Genomic DNA, 18,109 nt, shown 5'->3' with positions numbered 1-18,109 from the left:
GCGAGCGTGCCTTCGATGAAAGGGCGGCACCAACGATGGACAATGCCACAGTGGCGTGGTGGAGGATGACATGAGGGAGGACGCGCCCACTGAGGCGCGGTTGAGGAGAGCGACGCGAGGGCGGGGGTGCGGCGCGATGGAGAACGGCGAGGTGAGAGAGAAAGAGGCGACGCCGGCGCACTGAGGAACGTGGCGTTCTCGAAGAGACGACGTCGGCGCTGAAGAGAGAAGAAGAAGAAGCGCCGAGGAACGTAGTGTTCTCGAAGAGGCGACGTTAGTGTTGAGGTGGGAAGAAGAACAAGGAGAAAGAGGAGGCACAATGAATAATGCAGAGAGAATAGAGTTTATGAAAGAAAAAATTATTGTAAAGGATCGTTAGGAAGATTTAATTATTAAAAAGGACCTTTAATATTAAAATTATTAAAAAGGACCAAATCTTTTTATAATATTTAAGAAGAAGAATCAAATCTTTCTATAAAGAGACAAATATATCTTTAATTATTTTTTATTTATTTTTTATAATTTTCCCTTAAATAATAAAAATTACTAAAATAATAATAAAAAATAAAATTTTAATAACAGTTTTACTAAATATTATTTTCTAAAATTGGTCATCTAAAATTTTAAATTAATAATTATTCTTTAGATACTTATACAATAATACTTATTTCGTGTTATGTATTATAGTAAATCGAGTTTATGAACTGATTCAATTTATCATGTATTTTCTATAATAATAAATTGAATTGGATTGATTAGATTTATTAAAGAACTTAGTGCAGATATAATTTTTCACTTGTTTTAATAAATTGAAATGGCCTAATTCGATTTATTTAGATATTTTATCTTATTAATAAATTAAATTGATCTAATTTAATTTATATAGATATATTTAAAACAGATGTGTAATCAAATAATTTTATGTAAGGCATCTGTATAATTTTAATCTCTATTTATTAACGTAAATTACCTTTGAATTTATATCATGTTTTATTATTATAATTCAATGGCTAACTTAACATGAATGTTTTTTTTTTTTTAGCAAAGATAGGAGACTCGAACCCACGACCTCTTAATTGAATATGGGGAGACCTCTTAAAAAAATTAACATGAATGCTATACCCCAAAGAAAATATAAAATACAGGATCTCTAAAAGTTATAATCTTCATGTTGATAAATTTTATTTCTTCTAAAATTTTAATAATTTTTATTAATTATTTTTATTTATTTTTTATTTTTGTGATCTTTACCCAACGAGAAAAATAAAGCTAAAAGATCAAAAAAGTAAAAAAATAAATAAATAAATAATAAAAATTACTAAAATTTTTGAAAAAAATTGTTAATATAAAAATTATAAAAAAATAAAAAATAATTAAAGATATATTTGTCTCTTTATAGAAAGATTTGATTCTTCTTAAATATTATAAAAAGATTTAGTCCTTCTTAATAATTTTAATATTAAAAGTCCTTTTTAATAATTAAATCTTCCTAACGATCCTTTACAATAATTTTCCCTTTATGAAATAGGTGGAAATTAAATAGAATTAGGGTAATAAATTTTAAATAGGATTATTCAAATTCTGATTTTTTTAAGTTTTTAATTATTTATTAAATAGTGTTGTTTAAGTTGGCAGGTTAGTGATTGATTTCCTATAATTTTTCATTTAATAAAAAGAAAACAAGAAAATTATTTTTTTATTAAAAGAAAAAAAAAAGGCAATCTTGGAGAGAAGTGCTTGGGCATGAGAACTATATGCACGTCAGGTTTTACCATCCCACACGCAGAGTCTACACAGTTCTTGTGCTTTCCCTCAAACACAACGTTTCAAGTAGTTTAATATGACAAATAATTTTACCATTATTATTATCATTGTTATTATTTTCGTAAAAAAACTAGAAACTAATTTTTTATCAATATCAGTCAATTTTTTATATTATTAATCATTTGCATGATTGCATCAACATGAATATACCCAAAATAGTTTTAAAATTATGTGTTGATAGTTGGATGATAAGATAGATTATTGTACCTTATATTCTTTTCCAAGAATATAAATTGAATTTTTACGATTAATTATTATATAAAAGCAATTATGGTGAACACTCTATAAGCACATTCGCAAGCCACTACAAAATTTATAAATCTATACTCTAATGTCTAATAATAAAATAATGGATGACATCTAATTTGTCTGAACTTTTCAAAGAAAAAGAAAAGTATGGGTTAAAATCTTTTTAATAAAATAGAATAAAGAGCTTAACATATTCACCTTGCATTGCCAACCCATTCACGAGAATAACGTGCACTCCTCCAAGATACACTTCATATAAGCATAAGCACCATTTTTCTATCTGTTTTATTGTTTTCATTCTCTCGCTCTCTCATTGTCAAGATGTCTGAGCCACAAGGTGTTGCTGATCATGGCACCAATTCAGGAACACGGCGAAAAGGTGCGGCCACAAAGCGTGCCATGGCAGTGGCAGCAGCAGCAACGGTGCCTCCATGTGGGGCATGCAAGTTCTTGAGGAGGAAGTGCATCAGCGGCTGCATCTTTGCGCCCCATTTTGGCTCCGACCAAGGCGCCGCTCGCTTCGCGGCCGTGCACAAGGTGTTTGGTGCAAGCAACGTGTCGAAACTGTTGTTGCATATTCCGGTGAACCGCCGCCATGAGGCGGTGGTTACCATATCCTATGAGGCACAGGCAAGGCTGTCTGACCCGGTGTATGGTTGTGTGTCCACCATTCTTGCTTTGCAACAGCAGGTTTATTAACAGCAAAATATACATTCAGTTTTTGTATAAATAAATTTCTGGTGCCATATATATGGGTTTAGCTTACATATCTCCATACTATTATTAATAAAATATTTTAAATATTTTTATTTAATAAATAAAAAATAAATACATTAAAAATTTAAATTTTTTATATTTTAACCCTATATATATAATCTCTTTTTTGTCTTTAAATTTTTTTATTTTAGTCTAATAAAATTTAAAATATTTTGATTTTGGTTTATAATTTATTTTGTTAAGTAATAATACATTAGGTTAAATAATACGAAATAGATATTATTATTTTTGTTTAATAATATTTTTTTTATAAATTTAGGCATATAATATAAAAAAATAATGTGTAAAATAATATTATAAAAAATAAGAGTGATATTATTATTTTTTTAAATAATAATGGGATAAATTAAAATATTGTTCTGAAAATAATGAAACGAAATAATTGCAATGATGACTAAAATTAAAACTTTTAAAATTTTATTAGACCAAAATTAATAAAAAATTATAAAAATCAAAATCAGAAAATATAATTAATATTTTTTGAAAACCAAAAATTATTTAAACATCTTATCTTTTTATTTTATTTTTATTGAATACACTATAAATATGTAACAAACAAACGCCCTAAGACTCATTTTCAGGTGGCATCATTGCAAGGGGAGCTTTCTATGGTGCAAAATCAGCTGATAAATTCTAGGTTTGCATATGCAAATGTTCTTCATCAGTGCACACAACAGCATCATCATCATCATCATCGTGATAATAATCAGCCAAACATGATCAATGTATCTTTATTACAACAACCAACATACTCCAACAATAATTCATCTGCTTCAACCAATAATAACCTTGTGAACATGAACACCTTCAATAATAATAATAATAACCATTCAGGTTTCGAGCTTGCAATGGAGGCGGCACCATCATCACCGCCACACAGCTTTGAGCCTCTTCGGTTGTCACAGGAAAATAATGACGAGGATGATGAGGAAGAGAGCATCATTATTCCACAACTATTCAACCATGAGATAGTGCTTCACCGTCAATGACTCTTACCATTTGTTTTTCTTTTCTTTTTCTCTAGTTTTCGGATCCATATATATTATAAGTAATATTATCATTCACACTTTCATAAACGCAGTACAATGTCATGAGAACCAAAGAATCGACGATATATAAGAGAAATGCAAAATTATAAGATAAAAAAAATCTTCTAAGAATCAATGATCTTTTTAGACTGTTGGTTAGTGTTTGATATTCAAGAAAATGAAGCAGAGAATACGAGTTCCGAAAAAAGTTACAAATAAGATAATGCAAAACAAGGGCAATGCTATGGTGATGATAGGGAAAAACATCATCACGCGAAGAGGTGACGTCCATTGGCATAGTTAGAGTTAGACAAGTGATTTTTGTTAGAACTCCATTAGATAACCAACAGGATTCAGTCAACTGGATCTCGAGATCTAAAAAAAATAATTTCTTTTTCCCTTTTTGATCCTAATTTAAAATTTAGCTTTAACCTTTTCACTACCACTCATGTTCTTCTTCTCACCTCCATCAACGGCACTAGTTTTACTGCTCAGCCTCCTTCACCCGCCGTCTCTGCCGCCGTCGATGGGTCCCTTCAGCACCGCCTCCGCCTACCACCTGCGCAGCCCGAGTTGCTCTTCCCACCCGTGAGGACGCCGTCGTCTTCAACACCATAACACAACCCCACCGCTATTGCTTCTCACGAAGGTCGACGCCGCCAAAGCGCCGCCGATGCTGGTTCTCATAGAGGTTGACGTCGCCACAGGAGTCCTTCTCATCTGAAGGCGTAGACGACGCATTGCCTCCTCCAGACCGCAACAACAACCGCCTCTATGTCCACGACGCCCCGCCGCATCCCGCCGCTGACCGTCGCAAGCCGCTCTCTGCAATCATCTCGGTGTTCTCCAATTGGTTAGTATATTGTTAGAATTTTAAGTAATACTAAATGTTTTGACTTTGTTTCAGGGTTTAAGTTCTTGGTATTCGTGGTTTTTATGTGATGCTCTTATGAATTCTGTTGGATTAAGGAATTTTTCGTTGATTTTAATTGTTGGATTCTGGAGTAGTTTGATATAATTTTTTTGTAATTTTTTTTATTACCGTTCATTGAGCTCCTTTAGTTCATGCTTATCTTAATGGGAATATAATGGTGTATATTGATTTTAAGGCCAAATTTTGATTTTAGACTTTCATGTCATGTAATTTTATTTAATTTTCATTTGACACTATGTATTTGTTACTTGGTTATATATATGTTTAGTGTAACTTTACTATTTTTATTAGTTATATGCTATGATGAGTTTATTGGCTTTTTATTGGTTATATGCTACAATGGAAACACTATAGAATCGAATTTACCAAAAATCCATCATTACTAAAAACTAATTTACTGTGATGAGATGTTGAATTATTCATGAATAACTAGTATTTGTTTATAACTATGGTGAATTTCTTCTGATGTTGATTTAGGAGCAAAGTAGGAACTTGTAAACAGATGATCACATGGTGTTTGACATAAATCCCTAAAAAAAGGCTTGTTCCAATTTTTAGGGAGATGCATAGATGGAAAAGAAATAAAAGATTGTACAGTATAGAGAAAAACTTGATAAGACCCTTGCCTCAACTGACCTTACAAATGATGAGATGCTCAAAAAACTTGTCGAAAGCCAACTTATATGTTCTTCGGAACAAGAAGTAGAATGTCACTACATTTCTTTGTGTCCTTTGAATTCATTTAGGCAGAAACGGTACTAGCTAGTTTGCTGGAACCATTATTTTTAGTTAAATTATTCTTTTATAGGTTCTTAAGATGCTTTGTTTGATTAATTAGCATACAAAGAGAAGTTGTTAGAAATGAAAACAACATAGGTATCTAAATTTCTTGATATGTTAAGGAGTGCTTCTTCAGATGATATCTTTTTATTTTTGTTAAACACTTGTTTTATTTTAACCGATTAATATTTGGATATGTCTTTCGTTAGATGTATCTTTTGTTTAAAATTTATTTGGATGTGTCTTTAATGAACGTGTCTTCTGACTAAATGATTTTCGCAAACAGCGGTGTGTCTTTAATATGTGTTTTTAATAGATGTGCTGTTAGATGTGTCTTTAATGAATGTGTCTTCTGTTCAAACCTTGCTTGAATGTATCATTAATTCCATAACTACTTAAAATCAGGTAAGATTTAGATTCGCTCTGGCACACCCTAATCTAAACTTAGCCCCTACCTTTAGTAAAGAAGACCAACTTTTAATCAAGATTACAAAAATAAAAATGAAATAAATAATTATTTGTTATATGATCTGAAGATAATTGACTACAATCCAAAATTCACAATTCATGAAACTAAGCAATAAATTTGAAGGTTATAAATTTGAAGTGCGGGAGTAAGCTGTCAATAAACTTGAAGGTTATATGATTCTGACTGCCCATGCTATTTGATGACAGCGGGATATTCTTCATATACATACCTGTAAAAAATAAATGTTACTCAGTGCTAGAATGATAAAATCAAAACGTGAGTTAAAAGTGACTAACGGTTCTTAGATGCACCAGGAAAAGATTATGCACCCTCATTGGGAGTAAATGCTTCTACCAAATGCATTGGAAGTGCCGGAGTAATCTGTCTCTGATCTAGAGGTATCCGTAATCATGCATGAAAAACCATTCCATCCAAATGATTATCGTGAAATTAAAGAACATGCATATGAGGAGAATCTTTAATATGAAAGTGTAGAGTTTCCACAAACAACTTCTTTCTCAACAATTCGTTAGTCAAAACATCTTATTGTGCACTAGTCCATAAATTACATCAAGACTAAGGCTACAAGCGTATAATAATAGGACTACCTTTATGAAAGAAATTTTGGAATTAGAGATAAAGATATGCATACTGAACAACCTCCAGTTCCTTTTAGAATTACAAAATGCTATCAATCCAAAGTTGAATACTGTACTTTGTTAGAGTGTCAAAAATGTTTTAACAGAAGTTACAATGAAGGTGCTGTAGTTAATGCAACAAGCTAAGAGCCCCATGCCTTAATAATATATTCTTGCGGTGCAATAATTTGTTCCCAAATTAAACCATTTTATACATCACCCCTGAAAGCTAAAGCATGTTTTTATTGTATAAAAATATCGAAACTAACAAATAAGCATAAGCAAACATCATAGAAATACAGTTTGGATAAAGCCCTCACCAGTATATGATCCACTAATACAGATAACGAAATTAAATTTAAAGGTTATAAACTTTTATAGTCAAGCACCAACTATATTCTAGAGTTAAGAAACATAATCATCAACCTGAATCACTTATCTTCAGCACCCATGCTCTTGACAATCTGGATCTCTGTTTAATATGAACTCACAAGTTTGATCTGCAACCACAAGACAAATTCCACTATAAAAACAACATTTTTATTTTCTTTCATGACCAACACATTTGAAACAAGATCCTAAAAATGCAGAAAACTATTCTTGTGATTACATGCTCTCAAAATCATTCTTGATTTTCAACTTTAAAGCCTTGAGATCCAGAAAAAATATATGATGTTACAAGCATTATCACAGTAGATGCAGAAAACCACTAAATCAACAAAACAAAAATAATCTTCATTAGTAATAACAGAACACAAAACCCCAAATCAACAAACAGCAAAAACTCCACAAGGACCCAACAACAAAAAAAATCATGAATTCTGATACAGATCCAACGTCTGCCACCCTTATCATCATAGTTTATAACAGAAACAACATAACACCAACAAAAATTTCAAAAACAGTGAATGACATACTTGCTCATCCAAAATTCAAATATCATACACATGCACTTGGACAAATCAAAAATTTAGAGAGGGAGATTGAACCATTGAGTGACTGTACCTGATTCGGATTCGAAAACAATGCACCGGCGTTGCTCTCTCGGGAGGCCTGCAGCAGCGACCAAAGAACGAGTTGGTGGCAGGAGGAGATCAACGTGGAAGGGCCGAGGCGCTGGCTCAGAAGACCTGCAGCAGTGACCACTTAGATGTGTGAAAGGGCTACGGCGGTGGTGACGATGCTGCGAATCGTGATGAGAACAGCGATACTGTGGTGGCGAGCTGCAAATCACGACGAGAACGGCTTTGTGGTAGTCGGCGGCGCTATGAATTGCGAGGGAGACGCTGCACTGGTGGCGGGCTACAAATCATGACAAGGAGGGAGCTGTGGTGGTCGGCAGCGCGGCGATTGCGAGGGAGGCGCTGCAGTGGTTGGTGGCAGTGCAAATTGTGAGGGATGACGGCACTCTTGAGGAATGACGACGATGAGAGTAGTTCGAGTGGGGGTGAGGTGAGATCGCGAAACATTATCCCTATGGGGAAGAAGAGAATACGGGATTAAGAGGTTGTTTTACTAATCCTTATAATTCAAAATGGTAATTAGCGCTGATTATTTAGATTTAATTTTTTAAAAAATTTTAAATAAATAATTATTAATTATAGTTGTTAAAACTTGGCTGATTGTAAGTTGTCTCCCAATACTTTTCCTTTTTGTTAAGGTTTATGCTGAACGAGGATAATTGCATTGGGGTTAAATGTGACAGGCTTCTTTGCAATAATACAGAATGAAAGTTTTGAATCAACCACGTCCTAAAGAGTGCTCGTGAGTGGTGAAAAGAAAAAGGGAGTAGAATGGTGGTAGGATGACTTAGCTTGTATAAATAAAGAACAACAAAATGTTTAAACAAAAAAAACAGAGTTAGATCAGATTATTATAAATTCTTTGGTACATGAATGAAATGGCCATTAGATGAAGTAATTTGGATTTCTTTTAATTTGAAAAAAAAAACAGTCTCCGCTCAATCATACACACGCTCCTCTCCTTTCTCATAATCCTGAAACACCTGCGTCAAAAGTCAAAATTACCTCTTCTTCTATTCGCAGGTGCGATAACACCCATTACCATCTTCGTCTACAATGCTTACTATCATCTTTGTTGCGATTCTCCACACTCGCTATAATCAAACAAAGATTTGTCATTGGTGGAGAAACCTAATTCTGATCCTTCAAGGTCGAGTTTTTTTTAATAAATAAAAAAATTATTTACAAAAATATGTAATTTGTAACGTTTTTACGAATTTTCACTCTATTACTTATCTCGTTTACATTATGTAAACAAGATATACACAATGTTATTTTGTTTGCACTGTAAACGAAATATGGTACGAAAAATTTTCAGTAGCTATAAAAGGATCTGCAGCCATTTTTATTCTCCACAAATATTTTACTTCTTCTTCTCTTCTGTTTTTCTACCAAAAATTAAGCAAAAATGTATAGTGGTAGTGGATATCTGGTTGTAAGTGTGTATCCCAATTGTCATATGAGAAATAGTGATACTGGGTGATATTTGAGTGTGATAATCCTATTCTGTTGTGCACTCGGCGAGTATGTTTTTTTTTTCGAGCTAAAGAGTCTGATATTGAGGAGCATTGGTACTAGCAGGAGAAAAGAGGTTGGAAAGGTTGGGTATAGGTTGCTTGCACCGATGGAAAATGAAGTTTTTTAGTTTCGTCTATTTTGACTCCATGGCGACGAACATGTGCACCTCATGTTTGACATCCATGGGAGCTTTCTGCGGAACAAGTGATGGAGCTTTCTGTGGAACAAGTGTGGGGCTTTCTGCGGTGGTTGGTGATGTTGGTGGCGGTGGATCTAGCCACTCAAATTTTGTGAAAGATGACCCACCACTTGCACCTCCACTACTACACTGTGTTAGTCCAGTGAAAGACATGGACGTGGAGGGTGAGGAGTCCGATGAGGAGTATGTTGCTGATAGCAATGATAGTTATTCTTCTGAAGATGATGAGGAGGAGCAGTTTATACCAAAGACTCTGGTCGACGCATCAGTTTGGTATCTTCTGCATGTCCCGACTTGATTTCGGCCTTATCAATTGTACCCAATCACTATTATACATTGGATCTAGACGCGATACACGAGAAAACTCCATTTTTCAACATGGGTGGAGACGATTACAATATAGACAGTGGTGTGGAGTTTTGGATTGGCCACAAATTCAAAAACAGAAACACAGTAATGCAAGGTGTGAAGAATTACAACATTCACAGAAGTGCTAATTATCGAGTTGTGGAGTCGGATCGATTAAAATACCATGTGCATTGTTGACAATTTGCAGCAGGATGTCCTTGGAGTCTCCGTGTTGCCCTTTAACAGAGGAAATATATGGTATATCCAAGAGACTACTAGCGGAGTGCATCCAGCAATGTCTATGGTATCTCGATGTGTTGTAAAGCATAGGGAGTGGTACATCCATACAAGCACAGTGGATCCCCAAGACAGACTGCGAAACCTCTAGAAGTCATCCAATAGTGGCAGCCACCGGAGATGGACCTGATTGTTTGACTTTTCGATCATCAAGTAACCCCCAATCAGCAATAGTATGTAACACCTCGTATACTGTCAAACCCTTAGAAGGTGGCTGCCTGGCTGGATCAGTGGTATCGGGCATATGTCAGACTTGGTCCCCAAGCTATATCAGCTTGATAGAGAAAGACTCTTTTTTCTGCGTACCTTGCTGCTGAACATGAAAAGGCCTGGTACCAAGGAGCTCCTCTACCCATTCCCAGGTCGAGTGCCCGTACCATGTCTGAAAATCACAAAAGCACCCACCCACTAGCTCCCCGTGCATGTAACCCGAGGTGGTACGAACATCCTACAAGGTGATGGTGCACTCACCCCCATGGCAGGTGAAAAGTGTGGATCTCCGGACACTAGCACTCCATGAATGCAATTATCAGGGAATTGTCAAACACGAAGTTCCTGAGCTGCAACGTGTCGCCAAACCCAGCCTCCCCCTCAAGTAAGGGACAATGATATCCAGTTATGCAAGTGTGTAACTCACTCGCCTAGGGAGAAATAGGCGAGGCCTCTAATAAAAAATAAAAAGTGGAATAAGAATCTAATTCAAAAGTAAATATTTAAATATCGAAATAAAAAGATAAAAAAAAATACTAAACAAGTATTTCACATTTCATAACTTAATTGGAAACAGAATAATTAATTTCTAAAAAACAAACGTCGAAAAAACATATTGAACAATTGTAAGTCCCATTAAAATATCAAATAACAGTTAAAAAAGTTATCTGCCAAGCTATCAAAATTAAAAATATAGAAATCAAATTAAATAAATAACAAATTGCAATAAACAATTACTTAATAAATTAATTTAACCATTAAGTTAAATCATACCTATCAATTAACACTTACTTACAATACATTCTACCACCAAACATATACTGCATCTATAAAAGTACCCTAACCATGACTATAACTATATGCTTATTTAACTTAAACATGAAAATAACAATACTAATAACCTGGAAATCAATTGCACCAGCGATATGTCACGTCACGTTCAGACGGTTGATGTCCTGATCCCGTGCATCTAAGCGCGCTATAATCTCTGAGTACCTCGATAATATGAATAGAAAAGGCTAGAGGTGCGAGAAAACTAGAAGAATGGTTCAAAAGTGACTTCAAGTCACGCTGTAAACGAGTTCAATATATAGGCACGATTATTATTTATCTTGTTTACACTATAAACAAGATAAGCACGTTACACACCACGTGTGCAAACGTCATACGTGCAAGTCGTATCGTGTCTTATCTCATTTATAGTGTAAACAAAATATACACAATGTTATTTTATTTACACTATAAATGAAATAAATAACATAATGCAAATCTGAAAAAAAACTACAAATCACATATTTTCGTAAATAAAATATTTTTTGTTTATTTAAAAAAAAATCCTGAAGGACTTGATAAAAACATTCCAAATGTGTAGCTTCAAATAGCCCCGTACAAAAGAAATTGATTTTTTCAATAATAAGTTCCATTGTTTTTTTAATTGCAAACTGATCCAATTTGATTATAGAAAATGGGATTGGTTTGGAAACAAATTATGTTGGTCAATAGGTTGTTAGGCCTTATTGGACTAATATGTAGTGGTTGGATAACACACATTGTAATGAATGACAGCCCATAAGAATTCTGACATGTTGCAAGCAATTTAGGTTAACGAGTTGGGTGATTTTTGGACTAAAAAACAGACCGATTATATAAACAAAATAGTAGGTAACATTGATTTGGAATAAACTACTAAAATGATACTCCAAAACTTATATAGCCTAGAAAGGCAGCAAGATAAGTAAAATGCCTAGAAAGGCAGCAAGACAAATATTTTGACCAGTAAACTCGTCACATTACCAGTCAGAGAAGGAATGAGAAAGCTTACAGAGTTACAGCAACAAAGAAGCAGCTACAGTAGCAGGGCACGTACAATAGCAACAGCAAGAACAAAGAGCAAAAATACACGAGCAACTGTAGATCCTGTACCCAACTATAATAAAATACAAGACTAAATCAAAGCTAAAATTCATGCTATAATCAAACTCTAATATTTATTACAGTAATAGAAAAGTCAATAAATTATGTTCTTTGTGTTAAATTAATTAAAAATATACTAGATAATCCAAAAGAGAAGGTTCTTTTAAGAGTAGTATCTCATTTGTATTGTAAAATAAATAAGGAAGAGAAATAAATATAAAATAGAAAAATATAAATATGCTCTTATCTCACTATAATATAAGTAGTTTATCAATTTGCTAATATTATAAATATTGTAGCTTAAAACTACAGAGCGATAAAAGAGAGAGAATTTATTAGCACTGTATAAAGTGAAGAATATTATAGTAAAAGAGAGAGAAGGAAATGTTATATTGCTGTTGTGTAATATTCTTCAGATTGCTTCTCTATTTATAGGCGTGTGAAATTTGTTTTTTCAACTTCATTCAGTATTGAAAATAAAAATCAACCGCCCATATTAATGGGCATCTAATTTGATCTTATCACAACACTCCCCTTTGGATGCCCATTTAGAATTATGTCTCATTAAAACCTTACTAAAGAAAAATCCAATGGAAAAAAACTTTAGTGAAGGAAAAAGAGTACAATATCCTTTGATGGGGGACTGCCTCATTAAAAACCTTGTAAAAAAAACCCAATGGAAAAAAAACCTGACCAAGGGAAAAAGAGTATAGTCTCCCCCTTTTGTCGATATCATTTAATGTCTCGAAATCGGCGCATCCCAATCTTATGTACCAATCTTTCAAAGGAGGATTTTGGGAGTGACTTTGTGAATAAATCTGCCAGATTGTCACTTGAGCAGATCTGTTGGACATCAATTGTCCCTTAATTTTGAAGATCATGAGTGAAGAAGAATTTGAGAGAAATATGCTTTGTTCTATCGCCTTTGATGTATCCGCCTTTAAGTTGAGTAATGCATGCTGTATTATCTTCAAATAGGACAGTTGGAGCTATCTTATGATCAATCGGTCCACATAATGACAAAATATATTGAATCAAACTCCTGAGCCAAAAACACTCGCAACTAGCTTCATGTATCGCTAGTATTTCAGCATGATTAGAGGAGGTTGCTGCTATCGTTTGTTTCGTGGACCTCCATAATATGGCTATGCCACCATATGTGAACATGTATCCTATTTGAGATCTCCCTTTATGTGGATCAGACAAGTATCCAGCATCTGCATAGCCAACTAATTGTGACTTGGATTCATAGGGATAAAACAATCCCACATCAACCGTTCCATGAAGATATCGAAAGATTTGTTTGATTCCACTCCAATGTCTTCTGGTTGGAGAGGAACTATACCTTGCTAATAAATTCACAGCAAATGATATATCGGGTCGTGTATTATTAGCAAAATACATTAGTGCTCCAATGGCACTAAGATATGGTATTTCAGAACCAAGGATATCTTCATTTTCTTCTTTAAGACGGAATTGATCATTTTCCACATCCAAAGATCTTACAATCATTGGGGTACTTAATGGATGTGACTTATCCATATAAAATCTCTTCAAGATCTTTTCTGTGTATGTTATTTGATGAATAAAGATCCCATTTTTTGTATGCTCGATTTGCAGGCCGAGACAAAATTTAGTCTTTTCAAGATCTTTCATCTCAAACTCTTCTTTTAGTGTTTTTATAATTGTTGGAATCTCTTCAGGAGTCCTAATGATATTTAAATCATCAACGTATACAGCAATTATAATGAATCCAGATACAGATTTCTTTATGAAAACACATGGACAGATATCATCATTCTTGAATCTATTTTTGGCCAGATACTCAGTAAGACGATTATATCACATTTGTCCAGATTGCTTCAGACCAGATAAAGATCTTTGCAATTTAACTGAGTATAATCCCTGTGAATACTCATTGGATGGTTTAAATATCTTTAATCCTTCAGGGACTTTCATATAGATATCACGATCTAATGAGCCATATAAGTAGGCTGTTACCACATCCATTAAATACATATGTAGTTTATGATATGCGGATAAACTGACCAAATAACGCAATGTTATTGCATCCACTACAGGGGAATATGTTTCTTCATAATCTATACCCGGCCTTTGTGAAAAACCTTGTGCCACAAGTCGGGCTTTGTAGTGCACGACTTCATTTTTCTCATTTTGTTTTCTCACAAATACCCATTGGTATCCAACAGGTTCTACATCTTCTGGTGTACAGACTACAGCTCCAAAGACTTCACGTTTTGCAAGTGAGTCTAGCTCAGCCTTCATGGCTTCTTCCCATTTTGGCCAATCATTTCTTTGTCGACATTCTTCAACTGATCTTGGCTCAAGATCCTTACTTTCATGCATGATATTTAATGCCACATTATATGCAAATATTTAATTGACAATTGTCTTATTTCGGTCCCATTTCTCTCCTATAAAGACATAATTTATCGAGATCTCGTCATTTTCACAATTTTCAGGTACCTGAACGTCTTCTGGCGTTAAAACTATATCAGAATTTTGGATAACTGCAGGTGTCTTTACTATGTCTTTTTCAACAGGAATAGTATTTACCTCTTTTCTCTTTCGAGAATTTTTGTCTTTGGAACCAACAGGCCTGCCACGCTTTTGGCATGTATTTGCTTCAGTGGCAACTGGAACATCAATTCTAATTGGGGCATTTTCTGATGGTATATAAGACTTGGTTATCCTCTTTATATCGAAAAATGCATCAGGCAATTCATTTGCTATTCTTTGCAAATGTATAATCTTTTGAACTTCTAGTTCACATTGCCCTGATCGAGAATCTAAATGCATCAAGGATGATGCATTCAAATTAAGTTCCTTTTCAGGAAGCTTATTCTCTCCCTCTAATGTTGAAAATTTTGTTTCATCAAAATGACAATCCGCAAACTGGGATTTAAATACATCTCCAGTTTGTATCTCAAGATACCTCACTATAGAGGGAGAATCATATCCAATATATGTCCCCAATTTTCTTCGGGGTCCCATTTTGGTGCAATTAAGTGGTGCAATGGGAACATATATCGCACACCCAAATATTCTTAAATGGGAAACATTTGGCTGGTGGCCAAAAGCTAATTGCATAGGAGAGAACTGATGGTAACTCGTTGGCCTCAAACGAATAATTGCTGCGGCATGTAAAATAGCATGCCCCCAAACCGAGGTTGGGAGATTTGTTCTCATAAGTAAGGGTCTAGCAATTAATTGGAGGCGTTTAATAAGTGATTCTGCTAACCCATTTTGTGTGTGAACATGAGCTACTGGATGTTCAACACTTATTCCATTAGCCATACAATAAGCATCAAATGCTTGGAAAGTAAATTCAGCAGCATTATCAAGACGAATTGCTTTAATTGGATTTTCTGGAAACTGCGCTTTTAATCGAATAATTTGAGCCAGTAATCTCACAAACGCCAGGTTGCGAAAAGACAATAAGCACACATGTGACCATCTCGAAGATGCATCTATTAGGACCATAAAATATCTAAAAGATCCACATGGTGGATGAATAGGTCCACATATATCACCTTGAATCATTTCTAGAAATTCAGGAGACTCAAATCCAATTTTTACTGGTGATGGCCTTAAAATTAACTTTCCCTAAGAACATGCAGCACAACAAAATTCACTAGATTTAAGAATCTTCTGGTTCTTTAGTGAATATCCATGGGAGTTTTCAATAATTCTCCGCATCATGGTTGTTCCCAGATGACCCAATCGGTCGTGCCAAGTTATGAATTTATTTGGGCTAGTAAACTTCTGGTTTACAGTGGCATGTGATTCAATTGCACTAATCTTGGTAAAATATAACCCAGATGAAAGTGAGGGCAACTTTTCTAATATAACCTTTTTATTTAAATTATAAGTTGTGATACATAAGTACTCATGACTTCCCTCATTCAAAGTCTCAATATGATATCTATTTCGGCGAATATCTTTAAAACTCAACAAGTTTCTTAGAGACTTGGTAGACAATAGTGCATTATTTATTATGAATTTTGTTCCTCCGGGAAACAAAATTATAGCTCTTCCGGAGCCTTCAATCACATTGCCTGAGCCAATAATAGTATTAACATATTCTTCTTTTGGCACAAGATGGGTAAAATATATATCACTTTTGAGAATGGTGTGCGAACTTGCACTATCTGCAAGGCATACATCTTCATTATATATCCTTGCCATTTTCTTCAAAGACAAATAATAATAAAATGAGTAGTATGCACAGTTAAATTGAATACTTGATCGGAATTATTTTTCTAAGAAACACTCTACATAAAAATAATGTCATATACTAAAATTTTATTTTAAAACTTGACACCTTTAATGGTTTCAAAATTCATAAACATTAATATTTCATTATTTATATACATCATATTTGAAACTTAAATACATAGAAAATAAAACTTAACAATAAGTTCTTTACATTATTTATTTACATGAATACTTAACAATCCCACATATTAAACTATTCCATCATTGATCAAATGACCAATATTTCCTTTAGAATTCTCAAAGAAATCAGATACATCATAATGAGTGATGAAATTTTTAGCATCATTTGAAACAAAATTTGATTCCTTTTCTTTGTCATCCTTTTTCAAAGATGTCTGGTAAAGATCGACTAGGTGCCTTGGGGTACGACAGATACGTGACCAATGGCCCTTTCTACCACAACGGAAACACTTATCTTCTGTTGATTTATTTTGCCTAATATTTCTTTCTTTATCCCACTTCTGGTGAGATCCTCTCTTTTGAACATAATTCTTTTTCCTTCCATAATTTTTCTTGTTACCAAAACCTTGCCATTTACCTCTTCTGGGGTAATGATTTGTCGCATTTACTTCAGGAAATGGGGCGGCACCAGCTGGGCGCGCTTCGTGATTCTTTAAGAGTAACTCATTGTTGCGTTCAGCAACAAGAAGATAAGAAATTAACTCAGAATATTTTTTAAATCCTTTTTCTCGATACTACTACTGCAGGAGCACATTCGAGGCATGGAAGGTTGAGAAAATTTTCTCCAACATATCATTATCATATATCTTTTTCCCACATAATTTCATTCGTGAGGTGATTCGAAACATTACAGAATTATATTCATTTATGGATTTAAAATCCTGTAGACGCAAGTGCGTCCATTCATATCGGACTTTAGGAAGTATCACCATCTTTTGATGATTATACCTTTCTTCAAGGTCTTTCCAAAGATCTGCAGGATCTTTTAATGTGAGATATTCATTTTTCAATCCTTCATCAAGATGACGACGAAGAAAAATCATAGCTTTGGCTTTATCCTTCTAGGATGCATTATTTTCAGCCTTAATGGTATCTCCAATATTCATTGAATCAATATGGATTTCAGCATCCAATATCCATGATAAATAATTGTTTTCAGATATATCAAGAGCATTGAATTCAAGATGAGAGAGCTTCGACATAATGAAAATTTGTTACCTGAGTCTTCCTAAAAATTTGATCAGAGTCTCGTGCTGATAATGTATTGTAAAATAAATGAGGAAGAGAAATAAATATAAAATAGAGAAATATAAATATGCTCTTATCTCACTATAATATAAGTAGTTTATCAATTTGCTAATATTATAAATATTGTAGCTTAAAACCACAAAGAGATAAAAGAGAGAGAATTTATTAGCACTGTATAAAGTGAAGAATATTATAGTAAAAGAGAGAGAAGGAAATATTTTATTGCTGTTGTGTAATATTCTTCAGATTGCTTCTCTATTTATAGACGTGTGAAGTTTGCTTTTTCAACTTCATTTAGTATTGAAAATAAAAATCAACTGCCCATATTAATGGGTATCCAATTTGATCTTATCACAACAATTTGATTCTTTTAAAGTAAATATCGGTCAAATTG

At 33.9% G+C, this 18,109-nt stretch overlaps 1 protein-coding gene across 1 annotated transcript; it reads left to right on the top strand.

Moving 5' to 3' along the window:
- The first annotated feature begins 2,394 nt into the window (after positions 1 to 2,394).
- Positions 2,395 to 3,839, top strand: LOC107647220 (uncharacterized). The gene is made up of 2 exons (XM_016351329.3): positions 2,395 to 2,763; positions 3,432 to 3,839. Exons 1-2 carry the CDS (start codon positions 2,395 to 2,397, stop codon positions 3,837 to 3,839), a joined length of 777 nt encoding a protein of 258 aa, XP_016206815.1.
- The last annotated feature ends 14,270 nt before the right edge of the window (positions 3,840 to 18,109 follow it).

The sequence above is a fragment of the Arachis ipaensis genome, chromosome B6 (assembly GCF_059453495.1).
Source record: "Arachis ipaensis isolate K30076 ecotype BB chromosome B6, ASM5945349v1, whole genome shotgun sequence".
Classification (NCBI taxonomy): domain Eukaryota; kingdom Viridiplantae; phylum Streptophyta; class Magnoliopsida; order Fabales; family Fabaceae; genus Arachis; species Arachis ipaensis.
Note: the sequence above shows the minus strand (reverse complement) of the source record. Positions and strands in the feature narration are given on the sequence as shown.

Bases quoted from the DNA above. Each gene is read 5' to 3' on its own strand.
- LOC107647220 (XM_016351329.3), top strand. From the start codon at position 2,395: ATGTCTGAGCCACAAGGTGTTGCTGATCATGGCACCAATTCAGGAACA. The intron at 2,764-3,431 runs GTTTATTAACAG...ACTCATTTTCAG, and splicing joins TTCTTGCTTTGCAACAGCAG to GTGGCATCATTGCAAGGGGA.